The 13,878-nt window shown below is 35.3% G+C and overlaps 1 protein-coding gene and 1 long non-coding RNA gene across 4 annotated transcripts; both read right to left on the bottom strand.

The window, feature by feature from the left end:
• Positions 1–155: 155 nt before the first annotated feature.
• LOC111999224 (uncharacterized) lies at positions 156–1,699 on the bottom strand. 2 transcript variants are annotated; one of them, XR_010627161.1, is made up of 4 exons: positions 1,512–1,699; positions 1,219–1,347; positions 714–786; positions 156–352 (listed from the first exon to the last, which is right to left on the bottom strand). It is a non-coding gene; the product is annotated as an uncharacterized LOC111999224 (long non-coding RNA). The 2 variants fall into 2 exon arrangements; XR_010627160.1 differs by having other exon boundaries at positions 1,219–1,698.
• A 3,435-nt stretch (positions 1,700–5,134) lies between these two features.
• On the bottom strand, positions 5,135–13,651 carry LOC111997998 (probable E3 ubiquitin-protein ligase ARI2; the record flags this gene model as incomplete). Of its 2 annotated transcripts, XM_065768858.1 has the most annotated exon segments (6): positions 5,135–5,295; positions 5,375–5,923; positions 9,377–9,857; positions 12,247–12,523; positions 12,615–12,647; positions 13,197–13,651. In XM_065768858.1, coding segments are annotated over 6 exon segments (1,618 nt in total), but the record flags the coding sequence as incomplete, so codon positions are not given.
• Between the last annotated feature and the right edge of the window lie 227 nt (positions 13,652–13,878).

Here is a 13,878-nt window from a genome sequence, read left to right as displayed (position 1 = left end):
ATGTACCCATCCCTTCCATGTATAATGTATTTATGTATTTCCCATGCAGTCATAGTGTTGGCTGCAGGAAGCCAAAAGTGAAGCACAATATAAGATGTCCTTTTATATGGGATTCTCAATTTCACAAAGATTAAGAACAAAAGCTTAATGGAGTATTGAATGCAAAAATGTCTTATTCAGTAACCAGATGTGCCATTATTTTGCTCAAAACTCAAAAAGTGACTTAAATAAGCCACACTGATGAGTTCACATAAGTAAAGATATATACCTCTTGCTTCAAGGAACTTTGAATGTCACTGTTAGGGGGTTGTTTCTTCTTGGCTTCAATACAGGCCTTAGGTTGTCCGAATTCCTTTTTTGAAAAAGAAAAAAAATGGATTATAATCATTATGGGAAATAATAATAGCAAAACAATTAGACCAAACTTGTAAATGAGCAAGGAATTAATTATGACTTCTGCATGAGTGCTCATGACCTATCTAATATGACTGCTTTCTCTAGTAAATGTCATCAGAATATTACAACATATATGCAAAAAAACTAGTTTGTACAATGGTTATAAACTCATAATCAAAGCGGACACTGCACCATAATAAGGGTATAATATCTAGGGGGCAGAGTAACATTAACTTCTGGTTTAGTAGAAGAAGCCCTCACCAAAACGTTCAAGACTTAGGAAAGCAAGTTGCAAAACAGAGAATTTAACCTCTTACCATCTTAACTCGATAAGGAGATTCAGAGATGCTATTTGATTTGTCTTCCTTGAGTTTTCTTTTAATAGGATCACTGTCATTGTAAAGGAACAAAATAAATCACTTGGCAATGCAGCAAACTATGTTATGAAAGGTTAAATGACATTTTGTCTTTGAATGTACTTGCAGGCAAGCAAAAAAGGAAGTTCTAGCCTTTTCTTATGAAAGTGAGAAGGAGGAGGAGTTAATATTTCTCACCTTGACTGAAACATAAGAATTTCTTTCCTAAGGTTTATTTACATAAATGCAAATAAAATCAGTTGAATTCTTAAGAGAACCAAAAAGGCAAAGTATCCAACAGTTAATGGGGTTTGCTAGTGAAAAATATCTAAAAACTTATTGAGAGCTATGGTGGCACGCTTTCTTAGTGACACTAAGACCAAAGCAGTTGAGCCTACATTGGTACACAGAATATGAAAATGGACAAGCTAAACAAAAATGATGATAATGAAACACGTGAAGCTACCTCATAGAACGCTTGTGTCTTGAAACTTTTACTTCCATGAAGTCGAATGGCTTCAAACTAGAAACCCGCCACTTTATTTCATGCATGACAGTATCAAAATTGGCTTTAACCACACGGTTTAAACACTCACTGAAACAACATTAGTACCAGCAGATACTACCATCAGATATTGACAAAGTTACTAAACAGGAAAAAGAACAGCATGACAGATGCATCCAAAGAACATTAATTGTAACAGCAAAAACCCTGCTTATAAGCAACCTAGCACATATTGATGGAATAAGACTACTCACGGATATGTGTTTTTGAAAGGCTCAACAAAATCTAGTGGTTAAGGACCAAATGGGTTCTCAGATATATGAAATTCAAATCATGGAAAACAACCCCATTTGTCCTCTTGATATGCAAGACCTAAGAAATATAGCGCAAGGATAACATCGTAAAGTATATGTGCTAGTGCTACATATAGTACAAAATACTTAAAAAGGGTGGTCATTTTTTTGACTAGTGCCTTGTCTAAGAAAGTTATACCACCTTTGAAGCTTTTGCAATGGTGGGCTTTTTGTATTGCATTAAAAGAAGTAAAACAGTTCGTGGCTTTTGATTGAAGATGATGTGCAAAAGTAAAACTCGGCCATTTAAATAGAAACAAAGTGACAACAGACAGGTTGGTGATTAAGATATATATATATATATATAAATATATAGCGGGAGTTCAAGGGACTTGGACTTGCTTACAGTTCAAAAGTTCACACAGTGCAGTCCCTATATGGCTGTTATGTCATGTAACTTATGTGAAAAATGTTAAATCTAGTTACACTCCCTTGCCATTGCACACACTCCTTATACACCCCCTTTAAAATTGTGAAATTGTAAAATTGTGTTTTCAAAATACTAACACGATTTCACAACTTTAATTGTGAATATGTATGATTTCTATACCACAGTCAAGTATGTGGTAATCATTACTCTATGCAAAATATTATCTAAAAAAAATTCAAGAATTTTTCATTTAAAAAAATTACAATAAACCCTTCGTTTATAACAAGATATTTAAATTCAATTCAATTTACTATGCGTTAACCTTTTCTTACAACATAACGTTTTAGATTTTTTTTTTTTTTTTTTTTTTGGGGGGGAATTATATTGACATGTTATATGCTTTTTTACATTCACCCATTATACCTAGTGTGTTTTAAAAAAGAGGGGGGGGGGGGTGTTGAACGGATAATAGCTTATAGCAAAATTGTAAACTAATTAAAAGGTGAAGTATGAATATTTCTACCCATTTCTGTAGAGAAATGCTATGTCTACAATTTTTCACAATAAATCCTAAGTGGTAGGTTGTTATTGGTGAGGCAAAAAATAATTTCAGTGGTAAGTTCAAATTACAACCAATAAAAACTAACCACCTATAACTTGTTGTGAAAATATCATGAATGTAACACTTCTTATTATTTAAGGCCAGTTTTTTTCTTTCTAAACTGATATTAACCTAGTACTTTTATTATCATATAATTTATTTGGATGACTTTTATGACATTAGAACCCACGCAATATTATGGGTCGGAGGATATTCTTTCAATACATTTTAGAGAAATACTTTTTCCTTTTTTCTAAGTAAAGAATAATCTTAATATTCATGTCATTCAATAATTGTGAATAAAAATAAATAAATAAATAAAGATCTCCAGCATAATAGACCTCATTTTTCATAGTTGAAACTTGAAAGTGCACTAGAAATCATATAGCCATGAAAATTTTGAATTACACAACTTTATCTCTTGATCCAAGATATCTTATCTTATATCCGTTTCTACTCTTTCGGTTATTTTCTTATTCTGTTCGGTGGTGCGTAGAAGATGAGAGTTGATAGCAACATTAGGAGGAGGATTGCAGTGGTGTTGGTCCCTAGGCCTTAAAAGGCAGCACTTAGAAAAAGAAAGGTAGCCTAAAAAGGGCTGAAAGTGAATGTCCAAAGTTAAATCAACGTGTGATTGACATGAAATTGACTGGTTTGGTGGGCTTTCAATTGGCTTAACTCTTTGAGACAATTAGTTTTCAACCAATTTGTCTAGTCAAAAACTTGCTGAGAAAGGTTGTTGCCTTTTTTTGGGAGAGGGTGCTATACTGCTATACAGAACAAAGAATGAAGAAAAAGAACTTGAAAATGTTTTAGAAATCTTTTTAGAGCAGATTGGTGACAATTAGCACATGTAGTTTGGGTCCAACTTGCCCAAATAGAGGTTGATATTCCCATGCAGTTCAAACTTTGTGATCATTGTAAGGTCTAGAAGGATAGGAGCCACCTATGATATTAGCCTATTTAGATATATTTTTAGAGTTCTTATAAATATCATGCAATTAAATGTAAGAATCAGGAGGTCAAACTGATCTGGATCATTCATATTTTAAAATTTACATGAATCCCACTTGATTCATGCAAATGTTTCATCCCACTTTATCTTTGGTATAATCCTTGCAGTGACAAATAAAATTAAACCAAATTATATTTTCTAAAGCTAATAGAAGTGGCACTAGACATTTAATCCTTGACATATCCAAATACTTAGAATTCAAAATAAAAACATTCCCTTTATGCAGTAGGTTTAAGCTAATGAATAGATGTAACCTTTAGCTCAATACTAGATGTTACTAATGAGTGTTGACCACGGAATCATTCCTTTTTTTTGGTGTTTTATTAAAAGGGTCATGCTAATGGGTGCTCTTAGGGAAATGGTTAATAATTCATTTTAGGAAAGTTTTGACACCACTTTTATGAAAAATGAAAACAACTATCAAAACATTAATTGCTTTTATTTTCTTTTTTTTTTTTTTTAGATTGCCTGTACTCCTTTTCTTTTCTTTTTTTCAGTTGCCTGTACTCTTCTTCTTTTTTTCTTTCAGTTCGTTTGTTTCTTTTTGTTTCTTCTTTTTTAATTTGAGTCGTGGTGGGCTGGTTGTGGTTGCGACAGTGGGTGGTGGGTGGCTGTGATTGGGTTGGTTGTGCTGATGGAGGTGGCTGGGTTTGGGGTTGCTGGGTCTGTGTTTGGCTGATTTGGGGTTGCTGGGTTTGGGGTTTTTGGGTTTGGTGGTGCTGCTGTGAGTGCTTGAGGACAGTGAAGAATAGAGAAAAAAATAATAATAAATAGATGAATTGCTTATTGTAGTAGATATATTATTTTATTGTGTTGTTTATATTATTTTATTGTATAGAAAGCTAAAATAAAACCATTGATGTTGAGTGTTTTGTAAAGTAAGAAGGTAAAATAGATAAAATAGCTTTTGGTGGAGCCAAAAAACTAAAATTATAGCTCCACCAATGTGAATGCTCTAATATTTTCTTTTCTTTTCTTTTTTCCAATTTTTTATTTTCACAGAAAGAGGATGGCAGCTTATCGACTCAATAATAATTCCAAATCAGTGCATTTGTGGATCAAAATTAAGCATTGCAACATTTTAAAGCAGCGGAATTAATCATTGCAATATTTTACTTGTACAAAGACATGGATGTCAAATGTTATAATAAACTCTTTTTAATTGGTAAAGTACACACATACCCAGTGGGTCTTGAACCCACAACCTCACCTTCAATCCTATTCTTACAAGAGGAAGAAGTAATATTTGAGCAAGAACTTGTGGATTTAAAATATCATAATAAACCTAATAAATTTGTATATGATCATGTTATAGGCAGAGCAACATTAACATCAGATATCATGATAAACCTAATTAAGTTTTATATGACCATATTATAGGTACAACAATATTGAGTCCAGATTAACTTGTTAGTTACTTTATTCCCAACCAATATATATATGACTGTCAAAAAATATTAAAATAAATCAAGACAAAAGATCACAACCTAATAAAGTTTTGTATTAATATGCCCATGTAAGTCTCACGAAATTATTACCACTTGTGCCACAATCTGAAGGTGGATATTTGTCACTATTATTGGCTTTCCAGCAAGCAGTAAGTTCTGATGCCTTCTCTATGCCTTTTGACTTGTAAGGAGCAATATTGTGATTACCATATTGGAGAGAACCCAATAAATCATTTTCAATGCATTCATACCTGCAGGAGATTTATAAGTGCATGAGTTTCAAGAGTCCCATACAGTCAAAGCTTTTGTGAAAGCAGTAATGATACTCACACTTTCTGACAGAGAGTATCTGTGATCACTGACAGATTGATAACTTGCATCCTTATTTCCATCACTTTATCCTCACTATATTGATCAAAGGGCTCCTCCAGAAACTTTGAAAGTTTCTCAACATTTCCTTCAAGCTGCTGCTGCTGGTCCTCAAATAAGTGCTGTTTTATTTCCCTTTCTTCCTTCGTCATCTCATCATTAAACAGCTCATCTCCAAACATATAAAATGCAAACGGGTATGAATATGAAAGAACACGCCTGGATCTGAAAAGTCTAAGGAGCCCATTATTTACCCAGCTGAAATCTCTGAGCCTCGAATCCCTCTCTTCTGTAATTGACACCCTTTCTTGTATGATTTCTTTCAATTTGCTTTCCTGCTTGAAAGAATCTGTATGAGCTCTATAACGATTATAATAGTGCATATACCGATAGTGATCCCGCTTTGCACGTTCAGATTTTTTCTCTCGTTCCGCTTTGTAGCGACCACAACTGTGACCAGATATGCTTGACCAAGTATGGTCTCGGCCAGTAGCCCCGCCACACAGCCAACTGCATCCAAAAGTAAGTAGAACGTAAGTATTTGCATCAACCTTAATAACAGAGAGAGAATGATTAAAAGGAAGATCAGAGGTAGCTGGATTGATGAAAAAGAAAAGAAGGTAGAAGTTATGCAACCAACTCATGCATGAATCTTCCCAAGGGATGCCACCAAAAACATTTGATCTGGAACTTTAAACAAGTATAGAGTAACAGCAAATGTTTTCTTTTATTGGTAAGTTGCACAAACACCCATGTGTATTCAATCCTCCACCTCACCCTCAACCTTACCTTTACAAGGGGAGGAGATGCCATTCGAGTGGTTTCATAAGATGTGAAACCAAGAAGGGAAAAAACACAAAAAGAAAGGGGAATGACAGGTAGAAGAGATGATGACCATATGAACCCGAACAGACATCAAAGCAGGCAAAGAAGCTCCGATTCAACACAGCACTAATTAAGCAAGTGAACTTGAGATAAGACATGGTCAGATGTTTCAGTATAACTCTCCTATTTAGTGCCAATGCATTCCAACTTTAATAGCACTTCCTCCGTCCATAGTAACGGGATGGAGGGTGAGGTCATGAATTCAAGGCCTACTAATTGATTGTGCATGTTTGTAACTTATCAATCAAGACAATAACTATCCAATTATAACAACAACAGCAGAACTATTGAGCCAATCCAATCCAATCAGTTTGGCGATAAAATACCATAATGGGTTTCCCCAATATCATAAATGGAAACTGTCTACCTTAGCATGCAAAACGATTAGCAATATTATAACCAAGGTGATCTGGATACTATAATTAACATCCCCATAAGCAAGGTGATCTTGATCTAATCATCAAGTTTACTGCAAAAAGTGTAAACATATTTTTGATTGGCGAGTTACAGATGCACCTCGTCGATTTGAACACATGACCTCACCCTCCACCCAAACTTGTAAGAGGAAGTGCCATTTGTGCCAAAGCTGATTGCCTTGCAAACAGTGTTCATATGAATATATAAACTTCAAGCACTGGCAGGTACTCCCTCTGTTCCAAATTGTTGGTCCTATAATTCCATTTTGGGATATCCCAAAATTTTGTCCTGTTTCTAAAATTAAAAGCAATTAATTTACTGAGTTTCCTATTTTGCCCTTACCAAATCCAAGCATAAATTTTTTTGAGAACTTTATTTAAGGGTAATTTTGGAAACTTATATTTTTAATTAAGAAACTAGACAATAAATGATGTTCCCTTAAAAATTTGGGTTTTCTAGTTTTCTAAACAGGACCAACAATTTGGGACAAGGGGGAGCATGTGCTACTTATGAGATTAATGTGGTCATAGGTCTACTAGATTTTTTTTTTTTTTCCTGAGAGATAAATCGGCAAAGTTATATTGCCAAAAATATATTTACGGGAGCATATGCTGCTAGAGAAATAAACTCTCAAAGAAGATCACAAGCAAATCTAAAACAAACACCCGAAAACACAGCAGCAATATAATCAGGAAATGCAACTTCAATATCTAAGCTCAATGAGAGCCAACCATAAAAGCACCAAAAAAAAAAAAAAAAACTCAGGCAAAACCATTGTGCATAGAAAACCACCAAGGCAGTGCATGACCCACAAGGGAGGCAACAAACCCCACAAGATCAGGGGGACTCACTCGGAGAAACCTCACAAGAGTGGACAGAGAGAAACTTCAAATCTGCAAAGGAGAGGCAAATTGGAGGAATGGGAGACCACCAGCAGTGCATGAGGAGTTTGGATCCGATCCAATCTGGACAGATCTGGCTGGAACCGCCATTAACGAGCTATAGAGAAAGATCTGACTGTCGATCTAGGCCGGCACCAGACACATAGAGCGGATGGAGACAGAGACCGCAGAGGGGGCGGGGCTCACAGTGGAGCCAAGAAGATCTCAGGCATCTAAGCTCTCTCTCTCTCTCTCTCTCTCTCTCTCTCTCTACTGGGCCTACTAGACAATTGTAAATAAATAAAACATAATCAATGTAACAGAACTTTGGTTGGAGATATAACCTGGTAAAACTCACAGTACAATATTTTTTGCAACTACAGGTATAAGCTTAAGGCAATACTATTAAAATAAAAGAACATGCCATAAATGTAAAGGTAATTTTGAAAAGCAAAAGCAGCTTGTACAACAATAGTAGGCATCAAATTGAAAAAATGAAGAAAAGATGAAAGTCAAACCAAAAGACAAAAAAGAAAAGGAAAAGAAAAAAAACCCTCACATTAAGCCAAAAAGGAAAAGGAAAAGGAAAAGGAAAAGAACCCTCACCAAAATGCTTGCCCACAGATACAGCTCACAAGGTTGCAACCACCATTCTTCTCCACAGGTTTGTGACACTTTGGACACGGTTTTGTATGAGCTGTTATCCAATTAACTGTTTCTGATTCATCTCGGCACTTCTTGGCCCAAAGCTCCCACATCAAACATGAACATGGAGAGTGTGCTTCTGATAAGCAACTGAAACAAAACTGCATACCACATGAACATTCTACCTCGCAGAATTCGTCATCCTCAATGCGTATTGCATTCCCACAATGTGGAGTACTTGGGCACCATTTAACCCTCTTGTTATCCTCTATGTATGATTCAAGGAGAAAACGCTCAAATTTTTCTGCCATATCAGGATGCCTTTTACTGACTAGATTTCTAACAATAGCTTCATCACAAATAGCATTGCATTTGTGTGCCATGCACCTAATGCGCCTACTTTGACCCTCATTTATCTTCACCATAAAATGCTCTGTCCAACCTAAAAAATGAAGCATCAACACAAGATTAAATTTGCAATATAGTGAAAGAAATGGAGGATAACAACTTTTTTTTGTATAGGTAATAGGAATTTTATTGATATAGAAGAACATTGTGCTCACTATGACCATACATGTTCATACTCCAAAGTGTTGCATCTCTTCAACAACATACAAGCTTAGCAAAGAAAAGAAAAAAAAAAAAAAATATCTATAGAGAAAGATCTGACTGTCGATCTAGGCCGGCACCAGACACATAGAGCGGATGGAGACAGAGACCGCAGAGGGGGCGGGGCTCACAGTGGAGCCAAGAAGATCTCAGGCATCTAAGCTCTCTCTCTCTCTCTCTCTCTCTCTCTCTCTCTCTACTGGGCCTACTAGACAATTGTAAATAAATAAAACATAATCAATGTAACAGAACTTTGGTTGGAGATATAACCTGGTAAAACTCACAGTACAATATTTTTTGCAACTACAGGTATAAGCTTAAGGCAATACTATTAAAATAAAAGAACATGCCATAAATGTAAAGGTAATTTTGAAAAGCAAAAGCAGCTTGTACAACAATAGTAGGCATCAAATTGAAAAAATGAAGAAAAGATGAAAGTCAAACCAAAAGACAAAAAAGAAAAGGAAAAGAAAAAAAACCCTCACATTAAGCCAAAAAGGAAAAGGAAAAGGAAAAGAACCCTCACCAAAATGCTTGCCCACAGATACAGCTCACAAGGTTGCAACCACCATTCTTCTCCACAGGTTTGTGACACTTTGGACACGGTTTTGTATGAGCTGTTATCCAATTAACTGTTTCTGATTCATCTCGGCACTTCTTGGCCCAAAGCTCCCACATCAAACATGAACATGGAGAGTGTGCTTCTGATAAGCAACTGAAACAAAACTGCATACCACATGAACATTCTACCTCGCAGAATTCGTCATCCTCAATGCGTATTGCATTCCCACAATGTGGAGTACTTGGGCACCATTTAACCCTCTTGTTATCCTCTATGTATGATTCAAGGAGAAAACGCTCAAATTTTTCTGCCATATCAGGATGCCTTTTACTGACTAGATTTCTAACAATAGCTTCATCACAAATAGCATTGCATTTGTGTGCCATGCACCTAATGCGCCTACTTTGACCCTCATTTATCTTCACCATAAAATGCTCTGTCCAACCTAAAAAATGAAGCATCAACACAAGATTAAATTTGCAATATAGTGAAAGAAATGGAGGATAACAACTTTTTTTTGTATAGGTAATAGGAATTTTATTGATATAGAAGAACATTGTGCTCACGATGATGAACACTCTGATATGGAGGATAAACTAATGCCAACTTATGGTAAAGCATGAGCATCAAGCAATTTTAGGAGAGATATCACTATGACCATACATGTTCATACTCCAAAGTGTTGCATCTCTTCAACAACATACAAGCTTAGCAAAGAAAAAAAAAATATATATATATACACACATACACACACACACGCACATAAAAATACTTCAAACAATAGTAAAAACTTCATACTACACCACCCTCTCTTGAGGTTTTACAAAACAACACTCATCCCCAAATTTCAACTGAAATAATATTCAACCCCAAAACCAACTTTGACCATTACACCATTAACAGCCACTTGAATTTTCTATGTACTAAAATGCACTTAAATTAAACAAAATGTTCTTATTTACCCTTGTCTTATTACTAAATTTACTGTTGTACCCTTACTTATTTTATTTACTATAAAATTAGTTGCCTCTAAAATAAAGCAATGTTCCAAAATTGCTGGATTATTAGTAAAATCCTTCATTTTCAACTGTTCCTGCTAAGTTCAATATATTAATTTATTTACCAAAAAAATCCTTCTTTTTCAATATTCCCTCTCCTTTCCTCTTTTCCCACTTTCATTTCTTTTTCTTTTTTTTTTTCTTTTTTTTTTTTTTTTTTCATCTAAGCTGAACCATCTCACCAGTCCATCTCTGCAGCATCACTGGAAATATAGAAGATTGGAATCCATGAAATTGATTAAGGAGTTGAAGAGTATTGCAAGAGCTATAGATTTTAAGATTCAACGATGGAATGACAGAATGGGTCGAAGGTGCTGTGAATGTGGCCATTGGTGTGAAATGGTGATATGGATCTCATTCTACCATGCATGATGGGTGTCGGTGGTGTCGTGACAGATAAATCAAAGATTTTTATAGTTGGTGAATGCAAGTTTTTTTTTTTTTTTTTGGGGGAAAAAATGGAATTTTCCATTAGTTACTAACAGCGTTAGGTCATGAGGACTAATTTGTTAGATTTATCACAAACATGAGGGGGAGTTTCATTTCGACAGAAGTTTGGGGGTAGGTGCTGTTTCTTGAAAACTAAAGGGATGTTGGTATACTTTACCCAGTTTAATCTATATATATTACTAACAGCATCAGAGAATGAGGACTCATATGTTAGATTGATCACAAACTTGAGGGGAAGTGTCATTTTGAGAAAGATTTAGGGGTAAGTGTCATTCCTAAAAACTCAAGGGATGTTGGTATAATTTACCCAGTTTATATATATATATATATATATAGAGAGAGAGAGAGAGAGAGAGAGAGAGAATGATCTAGAATACAACAAACAAGTCTTAGTCCCAAAACTTTGGGGTTGGCTATGGATAATTAACAAACTAACCGGGGTTGGCCATATATTGTTTTTCACCATTCTATTCTATTCAAAATCATACTATCTACCACCTTTTTAATTAACATGTCATTTTTTATTACTTCTACTAATGTTATTTTAGGTCTTCCTTGACTTGAATCAACTCACTTTTCCTCACTAGTTCATTAATTGCTCTTCTCTGCACAGCCAAACCATCCAAGCGACTCTTCCTTGTCTTTAAATCAATAGGAGCTACCCCTGTCTTTAAGTGAATTTCTTCATTTGGAATCTCACTTATCCATTTCAACATTCTCATTTCAATTACAGTTAAACTCATTTTATGAAAATGCTACTTCTTAATAGCCCAACATGCAATACCATAGAGCAAAACTTGTCTTATAACAAACTTATAAAATCTCCCCTTTAGGTCAATAAATACCATACAATCACACAAAACTCTTGATGCACTTCTCCACTTCATCCACTCTATCCTTATCCTATGATTTGCATCCTCTCTATACTTATGAATTATGGGATTTACTCAATCTTTGGTATCCTTTAACAATCTAAGTCTTAGAAATTATGGGATTTACTCACTCTTTGGTATTTTTTAACCATCTAAGTCTTAGAACCCTTAATTTGTGTCTCTACATTTACTAAACATACATTCCATGTACTCTGGTTTAGTCCTTCTTAGTCAAAATCCTTTCGATTATAAAGGATTTATCCAAGTTTCTAACTTGACATTAACTCTCCGTCTTGTTTCATCCACTAAAACTATATCATCAAAGTGATTAAGGGTCAATCTCAGCCTAGCTATGCCCTATGCAATAATGCAGCACGTGAAATAAGGACTTTACTACTTCAAAGTCTACTGCACCATAGCACAAGAAAATGCAAATGAAGGGAAGAGTGCTTACAGTTGTTACAAAAGCAATGGCCACAGTCCTCTCTTGTTGCCTCACCACTAGGTACATCGTCCATGCAGATATCACACGTTATTGTAGAACCAAGCGGTGACTCAAGACCTTGATGCTCCACCACTGTAACACCAGCTTGATCAAACAAGAAATCTTTCCCTTTTTCTACAAGCACCGCAAACAACCTTTCGACATCCCAGCGGTAATAAATCAGTAAAGTCCGGGCATGGTGCTCTCTAAGGGATAGCAAGTCCATTACTCTCCGCAAATCCTCCCTCTACATTAATGCAACCCAACTCAAAACATCAATATCACAAAACCTTTAAAAAGGAGCAAAATATAGGCAAAAGACCATTTGTTATCCTTACCTGAGCAGCCAAAAGAGATTCTTTTGTAATTACCTGTTCAAAAAAAAAAAAAAAAAAAACCCACCAAAGTTCAGAAAAAATGGTCAATTTCCAAATCAAGTGTGGACAAAAATAGAATATAGACAAAAAAAAAATACGTGACCAACTATCCAAACTAGCATAGAATCTATAAAACTAGAAAAATCATGTTTGCTCCATAAAAGGGTTTTGATTTTTCCACTGGAGTTGATATATTCAACAAAGGCAACTGCTTTTACACTCAAAATTGATCAAATTCCTACTTTCCAACATACCCATCAAGATTAAACCTAAAATCAAAGCATTTCCAAAGCTCTAACCCACATAAAACCCAAATTCACAACGAATACCATCAATTAAGTTCAAAAATCAGCAATCCCCAATTCTTAAAATCCAAAACGAGAACAATTACACGCAATTACCGTACAAACCAAACCAAAACTCACTTAAAGATTCAATTTTTACACCCAGAAAACACAAAAGAAAACAAAAATTCCAAACTCCAAAACCATCAAAGACAACCACATATTCAAAAAAGAACAAAATCGAATAATAACAAATAACCTTCGTAGTGGGACCCTTTGGAGGGGTACAGTGGAACTCAGAGTCCTCGTTCTCGAGGCCATCAAGCGAGTCCCGATCGGAGTAATAGTCCTCATCGCTGCTCATACCATCCTCCATGGATAAAATTACAAAAATCAAAGCAATCAATCAAATTCTTAATAACAAAAAACAAAAAATGATTTTTCTCTCTCTCTCTCTCTCTCTATAGAAATAAATATATGGGTATAATATATAGGTCAATTGGGGAGCGGATTCGGATCGGCGGCGGTGAGAATACGGATTTTCCGACGAGAAACGAGGGCTGGATTCCGATGAGGGCAACCGAACCGGCGTTGAGAAATGGGGGAGAGAGCGAGAAAAAGCTTAAAGAGGAAGCATATGCAAATAGAAGAGCATGAAGAATGAGTAATTGCTTGAAAGAGAGAGAAAGACAGGGCGATAAAGAATGAGAGAGAGAGAGAGACAAGTTTAAATAGATATTACTTTTGTGGAAATTAACGGAAGTTTTTACTATAAACGGCGTCGTTTTTCGCTTTTCTTTTGTGGGAGTGAGATTGGGTTGTGACTTTTTTAAAATTCGTTTTTGTAGGAGCAGAACAAATTCTCAAAAACATTTTCGCAACAAAATAATGTGACTGTCCACCCAATTTTTTTTTTTTTTTTTAAAAGAGAGTTTTAATAT

Source organism: Quercus suber, unplaced genomic scaffold, assembly GCF_002906115.3.
Source record: "Quercus suber isolate HL8 unplaced genomic scaffold, Cork oak 2.0 scaffold_1009, whole genome shotgun sequence".
NCBI classification, from domain to species: Eukaryota; Viridiplantae; Streptophyta; class Magnoliopsida; order Fagales; family Fagaceae; genus Quercus; species Quercus suber.
This window is presented reverse-complemented; position numbering and strand designations above follow the sequence as displayed.